General features: G+C 38.4%; 1 protein-coding gene across 1 annotated transcript in view; it reads right to left on the bottom strand.

Moving 5' to 3' along the window:
- Positions 1-20,924, bottom strand: part of Nell1 (NEL-like 1) — an 887,940-nt gene that overhangs the window by 16,430 nt on the left and 850,586 nt on the right. The window contains exon 16 of the mRNA NM_001037906.2: positions 20,460-20,600. Within this exon, the coding sequence (NP_001032995.1) occupies positions 20,460-20,600 (141 nt within the window). The remainder of the gene's footprint in view (positions 1-20,459; positions 20,601-20,924) is intronic.

The raw sequence follows: 20,924 nt of genomic DNA, 5'->3' as shown, positions 1-20,924 counted from the left end.
AAGCTCTCTGTAATTCATAGCTGCTGAAAGAGGGGGAAAAAAAAGCCAGCTTTCTACAATAGAGTGAATCTACTAGGTATATCAACCATACCCTGGGACAGGTATCGAGCTCAGGAGTAGTTGGATAGATTTTGGAATACCCAGTACATAATGGGATATCTTCATCAAACCCCTCCCTTCAGGGACCAGGAAGCTCTGGGGAAGAAGAGTCAGAAATGTTGTAAGAGCCAAAGGGGATGAGTGACTTAAAGAAATACAAAACAGTATCATAACATAAAACAGTTATGATACTTTTGTGGATTTTTGTTTCATTTTATTTGGTATTTTTTCATATTGGTCTTTTGTGTTTTTTTTTTTTTCTTTAAGTTTTGATCTGTGGAGTTTTTTTTTTTTGAAAGAGAAAAAAAACAAAGTTTGGTGGATAAAAGATGGGAATGATCTAGGAAGAGTTAGGAGATGGAAAATTATATATATATATATATATATATATATATATATATTTAAAATCATATTTTGGAAATATTACACTACAATTTTAAAGCCATAACAGCAGCAATTTTACTGTGTGTGTGTGTTTATACACATAAAGATGATGAATATCCTGACAGCTCTTGTTTTTCAAGAATTAGTTATGCTATAGTGATCCCAAGAAAGAAGTGAGCTTCAGTTTTTAAAGCAGGGAAAGCAAGGTGTAGGTAGGTTTGTAACTAGCACATACTACAGTGGGGAGTGCTTCTAGAGGATTCTGTAATCCTATGCCAACTCAAGAGCTAAAGAGTACTGCACTGCTTTTGTGGTTTCTATTTACTTTCCACAACTTACACTCTAGACTCTAAGATTAATTTTCAAACATTATATCTTACATAGATCCCTGGAGTACTTTTAGTTGACATTCTGAGTGTAAAATGATGCAATTATCCCAAGTGTGTTAGAGTTTTGAAGCAATTATGACTTGAAAATAATGGGAAATCTGTGACCTATGTTCTCTTCCCGACTGCAGGGACCATATTGCTATAAAACGGATTCATGGCAACAATACAAGAAGACATTAAGTAGTTTCGATGCTATATATATATTTTTTTTGTGACACTAGGGGGTTGAACCTGCAGTCTTGTGCATGCTACACAGGTACATGAGCTCTGGATGAGCTCTATCCCCAGACCTCTTTATGCTTCTTATTTTGAGGCAGTGTCTCCTGACATTCCCCATGCTGGCCTTGCCTGTTCAGGAGCCCAGGCTAACCTTGAGTATGAAATCCTCTGATATAGCCCTACAGAGTATCTGCAATTGTAAGCTTCCACCATTAAGCTTACATAGCAATCATTTCTAGAACCTATTTGCTTCTAAGATTTACTTTCTCTTTTTGTTCTACCAACTGAAGTCTCAGGGAAGCCATTTAGTTAATAAACAATGAATGGAAGCCATGGAAAGGATGAAAAATTTGATACCTGGATTCTAACTCAGCACAGCAAGGACTTTCTCAGCTTTGAAGCATGTTTTATGACATTTTTAAGCAAGGCCATTTGCACATTATGTAGTGTGATGATCCTTTCTAGGACGCCACCCCCCTTTGTCTTCTCAGTCTCCCTCTAACTATTCCCAAGCAAAGTCACCCACTGAGTCAAAATAGTTAGTAGATCCAAGTTGGAATCCTATTTTCCTTCCAATTCAGTGCTTTCAATAAAGCAGTCACTTCGCCTGTAAGAGCATATGCCCATGGGCGTCTTCTCTACACTGGAGCTCCTTTACTGTTATACAAACAGTATAACAAAGTTGTAACAAGTCTTGACTCATATGAAAACCAAATTATAGATAATATAATGAAAATGCAATGTTTATTCCTTGATATAATAAGTATGTATATTTAAAACACTGTTGATAATCTCCAAATATGATGCTAATTTGCAGCAATGTCTTATTCTTTTCAACCCTCATTATGATGATAGTGGACTCCTAGGAGGAGGAGATATGACATATAAACATTTTGCAGTCTGTAATTCTCTACACTTTGCCCCATTTGGGGGTCTCTGTGGTAATTACTGTATATAAAAAGAGGACTTTTTTTGATGAAGGTTGACAAATGCAGTAATCAATGGTTACAGCAATAAGTCATTAGGAGTTGGTTTAATATCATGTCTTGTTAGCAGAGTAATAACCCCTGGAGCCTCTGACTTGGCTATGCATATGTTCTTGGCTCTAGTATCAATATTAGATATGAGTTTTATTTTTCTGAAACAGCCTTTAATTCCAAGAAGAAAGTGGTTGGTTCATCAAATAATATTTGCACCACTATCTCACCAGTGGGCATGTCTTGTCATGCAGGACACAGTTTTAGATTCCAGGGTTCACATTCATAGCTGTGCAAGAATAATATAGTACTTTATTCCTCCAGTAGCACCTTCTACCTTAGGACATCTCGCTAGCAAGGATGAAGATTTTAGGTGAGTAGCAGCTTTACTTTTTGTGTGTTGTATGGGTCAATATATGCTGTCTTCAGCAATAGGAATTTTACCATCAACTTCTGAAGGGTATCTAATATCCCTGGTAATAGCATGTTATGTTTGAGGGGCTATGGGGCTTCACTTGCCAACAACCCAAAAGAGGTCATTCCTGGCACTGAACTTTTCATTTGCTATTCTGTGATGTCTCTTAAACATTTTGCCCCATGACAGGGCCACTCCATTTTTAACTCTTTAAATATGTGCTGAATATATTGTAGGCAACTTCTATAGTAATAGGTTTCCATCTGACATTTTTAAAATGTCTTCAGTTTTATTTATCCTCCTCTGTAAAAGGGAAATAGAGAAACACTATCTTTATAACCTATTCTGAGTTATAGTATTATTTTAAATTCATCTTTTATTTCAAGTGAGAATACACTATATTTTGATTAAATTAAATCCCCACTTCTTACAAACTCTTCCCATCGCTCTGAAACATTTTCCCTTCCAACTTCATGTATTCTCTTTTTTAAACCTACTGAATCCACTGGGTTCTGGCAGTCAGTGCCCGGGTGTAGGACCATCTATCTCCTGGAGGCACATTCAAAGGAGAAAACTGACTCTCTCGCCCCCAGCGGCCATCAGTTGATGTGTACATCACTATGGGCAGTGAGGGCAGAACTGGCACTTTATTGCTCACTCTTCCCAGTGCCCCAGATGGCAGAAAACATCTTAGACAATCTATTTATATAACTTCATGTAATACATAAATTCATATAAATTCATGAAATTTACAAAAATATATTCTTTATATTGATGAAATTTTGTTTTTAGAGTGTTCAGCAAGCACAAGGACTAACCAATAGTTTGCCCTCAAGGAAAATTTTTTCTTACTAATTCATAGTCTGAGATATCCTTGATTCTAATGTAAAATAGAAGAAACATAAAAAGGTAGTCACAGTGAAACAGGAAGGAAAATCTCATGGTCCCCCAAAACAACTTCATTTTTCTATCATTTTTTTAGGAAAGAGGCCAAGGGGACCACTTAATAAACCTATCTAGGAACTGTCTAAAAATGTAATTTCCACCAAATCATTACCAAGTTTTGCTCTCTCTAAAATATTCTCAAAATTGGCAGTTAATTCCCACCCTAAAATGTTAATTCCCACTCCTGAAATGATAGCTTAGTATTTGGCTATTTCAAGTTTACAAAATGGCAAAGACATTAGCAACCCTTTCCCTTCACAAAAAAAGAACACAATGGCAAGCAAACCTCCTGTCCATAATAAAAACAAAGTGTAAAACCCAAATGTTCACTACAGAAGGGAAGGACTTCAAAGTCAATACAGAGCTGTGTTGCCTACAGAGTTGCATGTAATTGCTTTACTTATGACACAGAAACCTAATTCTACTTCCATGAAATTTAACAGATTTGTGGAAAGCCAGATGTTAGCAATTATGGAAACTGACATTATTCATATTCTTGGTAACAGACCTGTTTGCTCTGCACAAAGCCAACTTAATCTATTACACATATCCCAAGGCATCCAAAAGGAAGAGACACCCTATTTACATATTGCAATTGTTGTTCTCTGTTGAGCAAGTGCAAAGATACTCTCCCAAGAGACTTCTGCAAATCATCAGACAAGCTCACAGTCTGACAAGAGACAATGCACAGAAATCAACCAAAGCATTTCATGCTCAAATCCAGAGTCATTACAGCAGCCCTGTTTTACTCATTGTAAATACTAGTTTTCTGTGATTTCTTTGTGTTTCCCCTTATATGTTTATTATTTAAATGCTCCATACTTGAATAAGACTTTTCTCAATAAGATTTCATGGCTAAACTTGCATTAGAGCTAATTTTCTTACATTGGTATTTTCACAAATTCTGAAAGCTGTGATTACCATACTCAATTTCACTTTAAGAGAAGTCTAGCTGCACACAGTCTGTCTGATTCCTTCCTTGATTTGAGGTTGTGAGGTTACTTGGCCATGGAAAAAATATACTTCAGAGATGTTTATATCAGAGGCAATCAAACCATTCCCAACTTAGCCCCAAACAATTTCCCTACTCCGCCGAGAGGAAAAAAAAATGGCTTTGCAGGAATCTTAATGCCATAAAAAAAAAAAAAAAAAACAAACTGTATCAGTGCTTGCCTGAGGAGCTGAAGCTGCTACAGGTTGATCTCAGAACGCAAAACAAACCCCTTTCCCAAAGGTGAGTAGTGGGCCAAGAAAATGAACTTTTTGATTATCTCGTATTTCTCCATCTTGAATGACTTTTGCAGCATATCAGATTCAAAACAGGTGATGTGTCAGAAAAGGACATTTAACCCGGAGTTTTAACATCCAGCTGTGTGGGTTCTGACTTGGAAAACATGAGTGGCTCAGAAATGAGAACAGAGCTAGGGGGGGTTATTAGTAATAGATAGGATAGAGCACAGGGGCCTCCCCACAGCTACAATGGTACTACCTCTTTTTATGATGGCAGAAAGATAATGGGAAAAGGAACATATAGTGCACATCAGCAGAATAATTCTGATAAAATGCAGAGAAAAACAGGGGCTCCTACATCTTGCAAAGCAAAGGGCTTACAAGCCATTAAGCTGCACAGTTAACTTCAGGACTAGAATAAGGCTTCCTAGCTATGTGAGCTTATATTCTGCTTTTCCACATTTAGCTGGAAGCTCTGCCTTAGAGCACATACTATTAAGAATGAGGCTGACATACATAACACATTGGAAGGTATCACCAAGCATAGTAAGAGACTCAGATCACCTAACTGTCACAGAGCATGTCGCAAGCAAGAGGAGAAAAAACGGGGCATGCCTTCATTATTGGCCATATTGCATGTCATTGGAAGATTTCAATGTTTGTCCAGGGTCATCTTTTCGGTCTCTGCCTTAGCCCTCTTGAAAAGACTCTTTCGAGCAGGCTGAGCAAGCCAGGGGAAGCAAGCCAGTAAAGAACATCCCTCCATGGCTCTGCATCAGCTCCTGCTTCCTGACCTGCTTGAGTTCCAGTCCTGACTTCCTTTGGTGATGAACAGCAGTATGGAAGTGTAAGCCGAATAAACCCTTTCCTCCCCCCAAAAAAAAAAAAAAAAAAAAAAAAAAAAGAAAAGACTCTTTCATTAAAGGAACCAATATGATCTGGACTAGTTATCCCTCCATGTAGTTTGTTGATCCTGATCTTAATTCTTGGTGTCAACAACTAGAATACTCTAATTATTCATTACTGTTGTCTTCTGCATGAGTGCAAGCTTCCAGGGAACTTGTCTTCCTAGGCCAGGTTTTGAGCCACCTCCTGACAGCTTATTGCAAAATCACCCCTTAGACTTAGCAAATATTGAAACATTGGTATGAAAATTTGATCAGAGAGCTTTCATAGACTTCCCGAGGTTTAGTAATCCCTTAACCATCCTCTCACCTTATCATTCATTCATTCTCAGTTGCTAAGAGTCTATATCTAATTATTTAATTCACCATATATATAAATTATCAAGTTACTACTTAGGGAAAGAGATGCAATGAGAAAGGGAAATATATATAGTCTTATAGGTAAAGATGTAAGTATCTCTTATTTTCAAATTTTCATCTTTCCTAAAATCCTAACTCTTGTCTATCTTCTTCCTCCCACGGAGGGGAGCTTGCATTCTCAGGAAAAGCTTACTTTGAGAAAGTTCCAGGCAACCTAAGAAAAGTGAGACCCTTGCCTCAGCCCCACTCTGAAATTTACTTGTTGTATGACCCTGGAAGACATTTAACTCTGAGGTTCAGTTATCCTGTGCAAAATGCAGATGCAAATGTATGTCAGGTAGTTTGGTAATTTGGTTAAACATCAGAGAGCACCATCCTGCAAACATCACTTACAGATGCTGAGCTTCCACTGGTCTTCCTGATCCTTTTCCTGCTATATTCCTTATCACTTAGAGTTCATCTCTTCCTGCTCTCTCATCTCCTAAATTTAAATTCAGTCTGCACTTGACTCCAGATCTCTTACTACACAGGCAGCACATTCTTTCCTCTTGTTGGAAAAGTTATTCGGCCAGAATCCCAAAGTCTTACACAAACTCATGAGTTTTGGTTTGTCTACCAGCCAACAAGATCCAGGAATGTCAAAACTTCAAGTTATCTGTGACCTTTTATCTACAAACCTTGCACTATGGGTAAATGATGGGAACACATTTCTGATACTCTATGAACTAGCCATGATTGTTAACTATGTTTATTTACAGAATATGCAGATCTGGGTATTTTACTGCAGATGGAGGTAGGAAAGCAAGAGTTGGTAAGGACAGAGAGCAATCTAAGATACCCAGTTCACTATTGTCTGCTGTGGACAATTCTGACCTCTGTACACAGTGATGAAATTTGATTAAAATCAATAAAATTCTAACCAGTGAATAGGATGAATAGAAAAAATCTATTAACATTTAAATACTTCCTATCTGAAAATAATTTTAACACTTCCAGAAAGCTACAGTATCAATGCCAAATGTGTTAGATTTATGTGTTTTAATATATCTGCTCATGAGTGGAAGGAAAGTTGTTTTTTGTTATAAAAACAGCCTAACACATACCCAACACCCAGCCACAGAAAGTTCATCATGACAGTCATTGTACTATCTAGGATTTTTACCAAAGTTTCACTTTTCAGGGCAAAGAATATTCTTTCCTGAATTCCAGTTTTACACTGCATTATGCTTCATGATTTCACATTCTTTCTTCTCTTCTCCGTACTCACTCAGCTTGCTAAGACCCATCTACCTCTTATCTGTGTGTCTGTCACAAAATGTTCTCGAGAACCTTTGTCTACTAAGAAGTGCATGAACAAGTGTTCTACTTGAATGTGGTTGAGCCGCATGGACAGGAATCCTTGGAATCGTTTCTCAGCCTCTTGGCTGGAATCAAGTGTTGAAGAAACATTTGCCTTTTGGTGAACTGCTTTCTTTAGAGAAAAATAAAGAGTTAACTATACATAATTCTTTCCAAGGTCTTGTCCATTTCCAAGATTATATGGTTATTTTCAGCTCTGTGGGACTTAGCGTACAAGTCAATTAGAAGACTTATAACAAGACATAAAATCCAGATGTAAATAAAAGAAAGAATCCATGGTTGGGACAATTAATGAACTTCCAAGATTTTGGTTTACTTGAAAATGATTCATGTATATAGTCTCAACAGTTGGGAGACTGAGGCAGGGGGACTACTACGTTCATTATGACGGACTGGGATGCACAGGAAGACCATTTCCTAAATGAAAACCAGTAACAATAAAAACAAACAAGATAGTTCAGCAATCTCCTTGCACACTCAACATTTAGTGAAATAATTCTGGTCCCTTCTTGGGTATTTACAAGCAAGTGTCAGACAAAGAAGGCGTGTTTTTCTTGTGTGTATTACATCTGCATCAAAGTAATCTTTAATGGAAACACATGCAGGGGAACCAGCCAGGTTGAAATCAAACTAATCCCTGATCTGATAGATCATTCTTTGAAGCATGCTGCCAGATGAGGGATTATTTCCTTTCTTTCCTGTGTCAATCAAAAGGCTTAGACACAGAATGGTACAAAGTGGCTTAGAAGGATTGTCTTGCAATTTATACAGAAGGTAAAGGACATAAAAATATTACTAGTGTACAGGTCTTTCACTTGTTTGGTTAGAGTTACCCCAAGGTATTTTATACTATTTGTGGCTATTGTGAAGGGAATTGTTTCCCAAATTTCTTTCTCAGCCTGTTTATCATTTGTATAAAGGAAGGCTACTGATTTATTTGAGTTAATTTTATATCCAGCCACTTTGCTGAAGTTGTTTATCAGATGGAGAAGTTCTCTGGTAGATTTTTGGAGTTGCTTATGAATACTACCATATCATCTGCAAATAGTGATACCTTTATATCATCTTTACCAATTTGTATCCCCTGGACCTCTTTTTGATGTCTTATTGTTCTAGCTAACACTTCAACTACTATATTGAATAGATATGGGAAGAGTGGGCATACTTGTCTTGTCTCCAATTTCAGTGGGATTGCTTTAAGTATGTCTCCATTTAATTTGATATTGGCTATTGGTTTGCAGTAAATTGCTTTTATTATATTTAGGTATGGGCCTTGACCTGTATGACAATAATTTAAATTCTTTCAAGAAAGAAATTGAAGAAGATCTCAGAAAACGGAGAGATCTCCCATGCTCATGGATTGGCAGAATTAACATAGTAAAAATGGCCATCCTACCCAAAGGCATCTATAGATTCAATTCAATCCCCATCAAAATCCCAACACAATTCTTCAAAGACATGGAAAGAGCAATTCTCAAATTCATCTGCAAAGGCAAAAAACAAACAAACAAACAAACAAACAAACAAAACAAAAACAAAAAACAAAAAACAAAAACAAAAACAAAACAAAAAAACCCCCAAAAAACAGAATAGCAAAATCAGTTCTTAAGAATAAAAGAACAGCTGGGTAATCACCATCCCTGATATCAAGTTTTACTACAGAACAATAGTGATAAAAACTGTATGATATTGGTACAGAGACAGACATGTTGATCAATGGAATAGAATTGAAGACCCAGAAATAAAACCACACACTTACTGTCACTTAATCTTTGACAAAAATGCCAAAAATATACAATGGAAAAAAGAAAGCATCTTCAATAAATGGTGCTGATCTAACTGGCTGTCTGTATTAGAAGAATGAAAATAGACCCATATTTGTCACCTTGTATAAAGCTCAAGTCCAAGTGGATCAAAGACCTCAACATAAAACCAGATACACTGAATCTAAAGAAGAGAAAGTGGGAAAGAGCCTTGAACTCATTGGCACAAGGGGAAATTTTCTAAACAGAACTCCAATGGCTCATGCTCTAAGATCAAGATAAATGGGACCTCATAATACTGGAAAACTTCTGTAAGGCAAAGGACATAGTCAATAAGACAAATCTGCAACCTACTGACTGAGAAAAAAATCGTCATTAATCCCACATCCGATAGAGGGTTAATATACAAAACATATAAAGAACTCAAGAAGTTAATCACCAAAAAACCAAACAACAAAATCAAAAAGTGGGGTATAGACTTAAACAGAGAATTCACAACTGAGGGATGGCTGAGAAACACATAAAGAAATGTTCAAACTCCTTAGTGATCAGAAAAATGCAAATCAAAACAACTCTGAGATTCCACCTTACACCAGTCAGAATGGCTAAGATCAAAACCTCAGGGGACAACACATGTTGGAGAGGATGTGGAGAAAGAGAAACACTCTTCCATTGCCGGTGGGATTGCAAATTGGTACAACCACTCTGGAAATCAATCTGGAGGTTCCTCAGAAAATTGGAAAGAGATCAACCTGAAGACCCAGCAATACCACTCTTGGGAATATACCCAAAAAATTCCCCACTAGGCCACAGGGGCATCTGTTCCACTATGTTCATAATGGCCTTATTTGTGATAGCCAGAAGCTAGAAACAACCTGGATGCCCCACAACAGAAGAATGGATACAGAAAATGTGGTTCATTTACACAATGGATACTACTCAGCTATTAAGAATGAGGACATCCTGAGTTTTGCAGGCAAATGGATGGAGCTAGAAAATGTCATCCAGAGTGAGGTAACTCAGACCCAAAAGGACATGCATGATATGCAGTCACAAATAAGTGAATATTAGCAGAAAAAAAGAAAAGAAAAAGAAAAAGAAAAGAAACCCATATAGAATACACATGATACAGTCCACAGAATTCAAAAGGCTCAACAAGTTGAAGTGCCCAAGTGATACCTCAGTCCCACTTGGGAGAGAGAAGGAAGCAATCACAACTGGGAAGGGAGAGCGGGAGGGAGGGACCTGGGAGGGAATGTGGATGGGGGGGGCAGTAGTGGGTAGAGGAGAACCTGATCTGATATTGGGTGAGGGAAAAATACAGAAGCCCAGAGGGCCAGCAGAAAGAAAGTAAACAGGCAATCTCAGGAAATGGAGGTTGGGGAGACCTTCCAGAATGCACCAGAAACCTGGAGGTGAGAGACTCCCAGGACTCACAGGGAAGGACCTTTGATAAAATGCCTGACAGTAGGGAGAGGGAACTTATAGAGCCCACCTCTAGCAGGAAGACAGACATCAAGTGAGGGATGGGTTTGCCATCCTACAATCACACCTCTGACCCATAATTGTTTCTGTCTGAAAGAATTACAAGGATGGAAATGGAGGGGAGCCTGAGGAAAAGAAGATCTAGTGAGAGGCCCAAGGTGAGACCCAGCTCAAGGGGAGAGGCCCCAAGGTCTGACACTATTACTGAGGCTATGGAGCACTCACAAAAGGGACCTATCATGACTGCCCTCTGAAAGACCCAACAAGCAGCTGAAAGAGTCGGATGCAGTTATTTGCATCCAACCAATGGACAGAAGCAATTGACCCCTGTTATTGAATTAGGAAAGGCTGAAAGAAGCTGAGGAGAAGGTGTAGGAAGACCAGCAGTCTTGATTAATCTGGATCCCTGAGATCTCTCAAACACTGGACCACCAAACAGACAGCATACACCAGCTGATATGAGGCCCCTAACATACATACAGTAGAGGACTTCCAGGTCTGTGTTCATTCAGAGATGATGCACCTAACCCTCAAGAGACTGGAGGCCCCATGGAGTTTAGAGATCAGGTTGGGTAGGGGGTGGGGACATCCATGTGGAGATGGGGTGAGGTGGAGAACAGTTGGAGGGTGGATGGGGATGGCCAGGGAATGGAATATGGAGTGTAAAAATAATTACAAATAAAAATAAATTTACAAAAATTAAAAAAAAATACTAGTGGTAGTTTTCTAAATTTGGTCTCTGACTAATAAGAGGAGTGGTTTTTAGAGTGGCCTCCTATTCAAAGGCTGATGTTCTTCCCTCCAAAGTTCTGTTCACTGTGGTCGTTAATTTCTGGTGTGCAGTCAAGACTTTTCTAAACTTTTCATCCTAGTGGAACATTTAGGGCATTTTCAAAGATAGGAATTTGGAATGGCATCCCAAGGGAAGTAATTGGTGAAAAGTCTGGCAAGGATATAGGTAAAATTTTAAACATCTTCTGATGGTTTTGCTTGGAGGACTTCATCTCTTTAGATTAGTTTTTGTCTATTTGTATTTCTTCTCTTGTAGAGCTCTAATCATCCAAATTAATAAAACAGCTCTTGGAGTGCTTTTTGTATTGAAAGGGATATTGACCAGAAAGATCTAGAAGGCTTTAATAGGGAAAGGGGAAATTTAGGCACAAAGGTGGATATTTTATCCCACTTGACATTTTGGTTGACATTTTGGTAGTCTTTAATTTCTTTTTTTTTTTAAATATGTTATGCCAATGTATTCAAAACTTTATGTCCCCAAACTAAGTTTATTTACTAGGAAAACAAAGGAAACCAAAAGTTCCCTTCTTGAGTAGACATAGTTAGACCCTGAGTAACTAAGGCAGTCTAACCCACCCCATCCAATCAGCTAACATAGAGGACTTAAGCAGCCATTCACATGGTTATTAAGAGCTCAAGGGATTTCCCTGAATGACAACTCTATACCCCTTACAATTTCTGTTATTTTGAGTAACACCTAAAGTCAGAGACCTGTTTCTTAGTTTCTGGGAAGATGTGGGAAGTCTTACACACATACCACAATTTGACAAACACAGAATAGTACAAATGGGTCAATGCCACCATTTTCTAAATTAATTTTTTTTTTTTTTACCATACTGAGTGTTAAATAAACTACCATTCCTCCTTCTTTCTTCTTGTCTTTTAAAAGTCCCCAATCATGGAAATGGAGAGATTGCTCAGTGGTTAAGAGAACATGCTGCTTATCCAGAGAACTCAAGTTCAGTTTGCAGAGGCCATGTTAAATGGCTCTATCTGCATCTAACTATAGTTCAAGAAATCTGATATGTCTACTCTCCAAGGGCAATCATGTACACATAGTTACTTGCATACAGACACACACACACACACATTTAAATGATAAAACAAATGTAAAACAATAAACATTTTAATAAATGAAAAACTAAGTCACTTCAACACAAGTTAGGGTTTTATTCTACTTAACTGGAACCATCCTCTGTATTGTAATTTTATTAGTAATTTAAAAATTTCCCTTAATACTTTAAATCACTCTCTTACTGTGTTTATCTCTAATACTTCCTTATCTTTAAGGCTGCTAGAGTTGAAACAAACAAAATTCTTGGCATTCATACAAGGTACAGCTATGTTTAATCAGGATAATTTGTATATGGGTCAATGTCCTCATAGGTCATGGAAAAAGAAATACAATCTTTCTAAGATTCCTTGATTAATGTGTGTGCTAACAGATATTTATTGAACACATTTGATTTGCTAATTATATTGAATACTTTTCTCAAAAATCGGAGAAAAATGTCTGACTAGGTCATCGTAAGGAGAATTGCCTTATCCTGGCTCACCGTTCGAAGGTATACATTGTGACAGGGAACCTATGAGTACAGGCATGAGACACCATTTTATGGAATGGTACCTTATTTGGAGTATGCCTTGTTTCTTAGTTAATTACCTCTGGAAATAAACTCACTCATAGATGTATATAAAGATATGCCTCGCTGATTCATACAGGAAACAATTTCCTGAACAGAACACCAATGGCTCGGACCCTAAGATAAATGGGACTGTATGAAATGGCAAAGTTTGAAGGCAAAGGACACCGCCAATGGAACAAAATGGCAGCCTAGAGTTTGGGAAATGATCTTCTACATCTGAGAGAGTATTAATATCCAAAATTTAGAAATAACTCAAGAAGTTAGACACCAACAAACCAAATAACACAATTAAAAAAAAATAGAACGCAGAGCGAAACAGAGAATTCTCAACAGAGGAATCATGAATGGCTGAGAATCACTGTTTAAAAAAATGTTTAAAGTCCTTAGTCATCAGGGAAATGCAAATCAAAAATCTCTAAGATTCCATCTTACACCCATTAGAATGGAGATCAAAAACTCTAGAGACAGCACTTGCTGGGGAAGATGTGAAGGAAAGTGAACACGTCTTCATTGCTGGTGGTAGTGTAGGCTTATACAACCACTTTGGGAATCAATTTGGTGGTTTCTCAGAAAACTAGGAATAGTTCTACCTCAAGACTCAGCTATACCACTCCTGGGCATACACCCCAGGAAACATCTTCATTCAGCCAATTACCAACCAAAATTAACTATCCCACAGGGATGCAATCCCATGGTAAGTGCTTTTGAGCTTGTATAGCTACATGCTACATTAAAAAATAGTTACTTCTACAAAAAAAATCATTTTCACACACCATAAAATTTAAACATTAGGAGAAACGTATTACAAGGAAGGTTTCAACACTCTGAACTCCCCCATCACGATACTGTCTACAGCTTCACAACCTCCTCTCTCACTTTCCACCCCCACCCCCATATATCAGGCGCTTCATTAGGTTTGTGGTTACCCTCCCCCAAACACAATTAACTCCCTTTATGATGTCTCCACTCAGGCCACTGATGTGGTTTTCCTGGAAACACTGTTTCCTTTGACATAGACTTTTCCTCCTCTTCTTTCTCACTCTCCAAGGAAAACACCAGGATACCTCCACTTGCTCCAACATCAAAACATTATGCGCCTGGCTAGCCCACTGTGACCTCCTCCATTCTCTGCCTACTTCCTTTTCCTGCCACTCAGACTTCAGGAAGGACTCAAAAGTGAATGGTGATTTTTTTTTCCAGAACTGCTCTGTTTGATCTGAGTAGCGCAGTTTAAGATTCAGTGCTCATAAAAGCCACACGTAAAGTTTTCACAGCAGCAGGGGCAACCTCAGAATAAAACAAACAATTCAATATTCATCCCAAAGAAATTGTAGATGCTGGTGTCTGAATGGCTGCTTAGACATGATCCTGGCCTCCGATGTATTTAAGCCAGGAGCTTTGATAATGAAACGATTGTTCATACTGAGCCTCGAGAGGCAAGGAGCTGACAACTGCCTAGGATTTGACACTAAGGATTATTTAGGAACTGAGAACAGAAGGCAGATGAATCTCCATGGAGAAACGTTACAGATCTCCAGTCAGAAAATACCAAGGAGTTGAATCAGAATGGCAGCCGAAATGCTGATGTTGGGACCTGGCATTTTACACAGTGCTTGTAACACTGCTGAGGGACAGCATCTTTCTGAGATCCCAGGGAAAATCTCAGCTAATGTCCTCTGTAAGATGTAAACACAGATGTACAGGCACACTTACTGAGTATTCCAGGATCCTCTGCAGTTTTTCAATGAAAACTCATTGCAGCGGTTCGAAGAGAAGAGTGGGCAGCATCGTTAGCCAACAGGGTCTCATCAAAACCTTAATCACAGAGGATTGGGAGGGGTGGAGGGGCTTAAATTTGCATTCTTAAGAACCTCAAGTGAAAGTGAGCATCGCTGCTCACAGGTCTGGAATCACTACCATAATCTATACAGGACATTTCCAATGTGGAAATTAAGTCTACAATGTGCCCAGTTACTCTGCATGTCCACTCACACATAAGCCTTACCATCCCCACCTCTGCAGCCCTTGAAGTGATCAACTAGGCTGGTGGCCAGGCTACAGGCCCCTCCCTCTTTATAAGGACATGCCCAGCAAGCACCTGAAATTCCTCTCCATGCAAATGAAGCACTCAGGACTCCTCAGCCCCAGTCTTCTCCATAAGTGAATCCCCTGATAGACTATCCCTTTCCAAGTGTTTACTTCTAGACACTTCAAAATATGAGCAACATTCATGGACTCGGTAGTTTTTGTCTGTCAGTCTATCTGTCCTTGTAGGAAAAATCAATAATCAAGGTATTAATTAAGAGGTAGTAGGTGGAATCATGTGAAGTTGGACGGGGGAGCAAAAGGGTAGCTATGAAGTAAAGACAGAACTCATGCATGAAATTCTCAAAGATAAAATAAATTAAAAACTGCCCAGGAAATACAAGATTTAAGGCCAAACAAATTGGGGACATTCATAATGCATAGGGAAGACTGCACTTAGTTGTTCATTAAGTGGTCATTATGCAAAGCACTCTCCAACAGAATTATCCTGAGCATAAATGAATCAGGAGATAAAATATCTTACAACACTAAGTAGTATATAGATTTTAGATAATATTAATAGATCTTTGTATTTTACCCTGTGGGACTAATTGAGCACATGCTATCTGGTATTACTGTTCTCTGGTCTACACTGAGTCCTTTTCTCCTAATTGCCTCCATATTTTATAATGCAAACCACATCACTTTACAGTGAACTATGGTTTGTATAGGAAAGCCACTGTTTGCTTCATGCATGATTTTTGTTTGTTTGCTCTCTTGCTTGTTTGTTCATTTTGGAACATCTAAGTGTTAATATTCCTAAGGTATGAATCCTCTGCATCACCCATTCTACCGGTCTTATGGATACTATTTAATCATGTGTGTTTGTATATGCATGCATGCATTTGTTTGTCTGCATGTATGTATGTATGCTCACCAATATCCTAATTGTGCCTCTATTTTTATCGATGTAGTTGCCATCTGGTAAGAAGTGACCTCCAGCCTCCCCAGATACTTTGTACTGCTTTCTGGTCATTGCTAATTACTGAGACTATTAGGAAGAGGTTTCAACATGGAAACCAGCACCATATCTCTACTAAACAGTATCAGGGATAGTGACATAGTTTGAGTCTTAAATGACTCCCAAAGCCCATGTGTTGAAGGCTTGGACCACAATGCAACAGGTTTATGGGTATGGCTTTAAAAGGTGACTAGATCATCAGTTATCTGACCTCATGAGTGGATAATTTTATTTCTGGATTCTGACCCCAGTGGGTCAGTACAGGAGTTCTGGGCGAGGGACTTAGACCATTGAAGGGTATACATTGCTTCTGCCATTTTTTTCACCCCTCTCTTTTTATTTGCTTCCTGGACACCATGAGATGAGCAGTTTTCTCCATCATATGATCCACACCATGATGTTCTGCCTTGCTATGGACCTAACTAACGGCAATGGAGTTGGCCCAACAATGGATCAAAACCTCTAGAAATAGTCTTTCTTTTGTATGCCTGTTGCAGCAACATAAGGCTGAATAACACAGTATCTGACAGGATAGGTCTGACAGGTATTTTGAGATCCTATTAAAATTCCACCAAATACCTGATTTTAGTTCAACAACATACAGGCTTGCACCATTAGCCCCTTTATCCAGATGACTGCTCAACCTTGGGTATGACCGACTCTGTACCAATGTTATGTGTAAGTTGTTTCTCACTGAAATGAAGACAAGCATCTGTGTTTCCAGAAGTCTCCACAACACTTTCTGTCTACTTGTCATGATGAACAGGTCCAGGTTTATACACCTGTGCCTGAACTTGTGAGACAATATCAAGCTTCCAGCATGACCTGTGTAGAACTCATTCTTATCTAACTCATCAGATGCAGCCAACTCTGCTAAGAGATCTTTTGAGGATGCACAGTTAGCCACAAAGAAGTGGTGAACATGTTCTCAACCTCTGTATCTGGGTCCTGGAATTGTTGATCCATCACAAAGCTACTTTACCTACTTGGTTTCTTGGTCCATCTGAAAATATTTGTAACATCTAACATGCATGGAAATGTTAACACCACCTCTGGGACAACTGACAAGGGTGCTAACAAAGATATTTAATAAGAAATTCCATTAGAACCTTGCCAAGCTGTTTTGTAACCTATTGTTACTCCATATAGTGATAAAAATTAACAATACACAATGAATACTTCATTGTGTAAAAACACTATTTTAATGACTTAAAATAATAAAAGAAGTCACTTTGCTCTTAATTATACAGTGGCAGCTGCCCATGTTGTACTGTTTATTGTGACCAGAGAGCAGAGCACAGTGGGGTGCTTGCTTCCCTCTACTGTGTCCTGTGAAGAAGGTTGTGACAGGAGGATGACAGCTGCCCAGCATTGGGAGAATATCTGTGCCTCCTTCCAGTGTACCTCAAGAAAATGATTTTTTTGACATTGAAATTATTTTTATTATTTACTATAAGACTTCCCCAAATGATTTAACTTATTACAGATATATAGAACATAACCAAAAATAGTGTAGAGATGAAAAACTTATTAATAACACAAGACTTACATAGAAAATTCTGTTATAAATAAATAGGTGTGGGTCCACATAGATGGAACACCTTAAAAAAAAAACAACTATTCTCATTAGTGGAGAAAATCTGTACTGATGGCTTTCTGTGATACCTGAGCACTTTTATCTAGACACTTGGAGATGTTTCTAAGATCACAGTAGTCCAGGTCCCACAGAAGACCAACTGAAAGTGATTCTCCAGATTATACTGTTAGATTATAAGAATGTTTAAATCTACCTGAAGTCTCCTGTAAACTGAATTTAGAAATTTTAGGTTTGAGGAGTAAGATTTGATTGGGACATTTGTCAGTAGAAACTGGAGTTCGAGAAAATAAGAGAGAAATATATAAGCAAAGATTGGTGTCTGAGGAATAATGGAATAAGGGCTTGCACAGGCTGAAGTATCTGTACAAAGCATGAAAAGTATCAAAGGAAAATGAAGGTCCATATACAGGACTGAGAACGGGGTGACAGAGTGACAGGGATGGGGACGTGAAGCTGATCTTTTAAAATATCTAAAGTACAATTTATCCTTTCTGTATGCTATCAGTACGTATGAGGTATTTCACCTTATTTCTTGATAACGCAGACCACCGTGCATGCATAGAAATCTGCTTGAAGACTGGGGAAATGTATCAGCAATACAATGTCTACCCTACAAACATGAGAATCTGAGTTCAGACCCTAGCACGCATGTAAAATTCATCATAGTGACACATATCCATAACCCAATGCCAGGTCGAGGCAGAGATAGAAGGATCCTTGCAGCCCATTGACCAACTAGAGAAATGCAATGCACTGGGCTGAGTGGACAATCCTGTCCTAATAATAAGATGAAACTGATCAAGAAGAAAGGCAGACATTAATGTCTTTCCTCTGCACACCTGCACCTACACGTGTACACACCTGCACATCCACATGCATGAATCCACATTTCCACCATGAACATACACATGCACATCTCCACACCTGCACATACACATGCACACACCCACATCTCTATACCTGCACATCATGCACAAATGCACATGAATGTACACACACACACGTACAGGTATACACACACACACACACACACACACATAGAGCTGCTTACAACTTCAACGCTGGTACTGACAATCACAGACTCCTAATAATGCATCAAGACTGAGTACCATACGAGGCCACTGGAAACTTCTGATAATACTCAGCACAAGGTATTTATGTGTCCCAGTCTCTTGGCAGCATTGTACAAATAACAAAACATAGAACAATTACTACCAAGGAGTCTCTTGTGTGTGATGACTCTATCTCTGTTTTGCCTGGCACTTCCACTTCTTGGATCACATGATCTATTTTGGGATAAAGAGGCAAATCTTGAATATTTTTATAGATAAAGATACATCTTGTGAGAGTGCTATTCTTTATTGTGTCAACACTGTGGAGCTTCTGATGAAGTGAATATAGCAGGTGTTATTATCACCATCTGACAAAAATGGTCTAGAATAATGAGACGATTCTTCTAAAAGCCTTAAATGGCCACATTCTTAGATTCTAATACTCGTACTTCTACCATTGTCTGGAAGGAAAAGCACAGCCAAGTCAATTTTGCTAAGCCACCCTTTTATTTTAAATGCTGTTTTAGAAATAGCCTACTCTTTTAAATGTAAGCATTGGTGGATTATGCTATTTAGGACTTATTTAGGTGTGATAATTTTCACTGCCGCTAAGCTCTGTTATTATGATTCCAAGTTTTCAGTTTATAAATCCCTTAAGAATAGACATCTCTACTTGTTCACAGATATATCCCCAGAAGGTGTGATGCAGGGTGGGTGCTCTCATTGAATTCCTTTTCAGAGGTGTCTCATGTGGTTTTGCAGAATCTAACATCTTTTGCCTTGCAGAACAATCTATAGACTTTGCTATGTCAAATCAAATGGAAAATACACATGACCTCATATATTTTGAATGTCGGTTCTTTCAGTCATTTGACACAGCTGTACTGAATACAGCATTTTTTTCTAGAGGCAGCCCGTATGCTATTGAAAGAAAAACAAGGTCTCTGTCTCCTAAGAACATGTATATTTTTAGACAAGAGACTATTAGAAATATATTTGTATATGTGCTAAAGAGTACTTAAAATACAAATATATAATATAACAAAGTGCTTAGGAAAGATCAAATACACAGTATTTGATAACAGTCAAACTGTGTCTGTCTATAGAAGATTTGATGAGGCAACTATGCAAAGTGCCAGAGAGGACAGGAAAGACACATACCACAAAAATCACTGTCATGCTCAAAGTCTGTAAGGAGAGCAAACAGGCTAGCGCACACAGGAGATAAAGCAAGAAAATGATCAGGGACACTGCCACCTAAAAGCTTGGGAGCCATGAGAAAGTTAGAAAGTTGATCACAAAGAGCAGCAACAGACAAAAGGTTAACACAAAACATATTGAATGCATGCATCAGTTCAAAATTCACAATTTCAAACAGACATCCAGTCTTGTCCTGAAAAGACACATGTAGTATTATTCCTTTTATACATACCCAGATGAGGGATCAGACAGTAGACATGCCTAAGGGTTTGAATTGAGGCTACACTTTCTAATTCTAAATCGAGAACTATTTTCACTTGTTAGCTGCTTCTCCAACTGCCGAAAACTTCATCTTTTTGCCATGCTTTTACCGAGAAAGAACTAACCACCCTTAGCACATGGAGCCAGACTTTGTTCCTCTGAATACTCTACTTTGGTATAAAATTCTCACCAGGCCACCCTCTAAAATCTTTGGCCTAGTATCTAAACTGTAGGGGAAGAACATTGGAAAACAGATTAATTTAGCCAGTGAGTGGTCACATGGAGTTGCAAAGCAATTCAACCCCAGGTGCAGGGTGTTTCTGAGAGCTGCTTACCAATGCAGGACTCCCCGGACAGTGAATAGGTCCCATCGTCATGGAAACCGCTTCTGCACTCACAGTGGTACCACCCTGGAAGGTTAACGCAGCGGGAGTGGTTGTGGCACTCAACGAATCCCTCTGCACATTCATCAATATCTGCCTCAGAGAAAAACACAAGCCCACCGGGACATTAGTGTCTGTTACACTAACCTTTCAATAAATACCTCAAACATACTCGTGTCAACATATGTCAACATATCAATTACAGCTGATATATCATCTAAAATAAAAGTCACAGAAAGATCTAAATATAACAATCCAGAATCCAAAATGTGTTGAAAGCTTCACTCACCAGTACCTTTTCTCATAAATTATGAATAAACACCCATAGTCCTGGAGCCAATTATAATTGTACATTCTGACTGACCATCTGAATAACTAAAATCTGAACTGACAACACAGTCTATTGGATAAACAGCT

This window comes from Mus musculus, chromosome 7 (genome assembly GCF_000001635.26).
Source record: "Mus musculus strain C57BL/6J chromosome 7, GRCm38.p6 C57BL/6J".
Taxonomy (NCBI): domain Eukaryota; kingdom Metazoa; phylum Chordata; class Mammalia; order Rodentia; family Muridae; genus Mus; species Mus musculus.
This window is presented reverse-complemented; position numbering and strand designations above follow the sequence as displayed.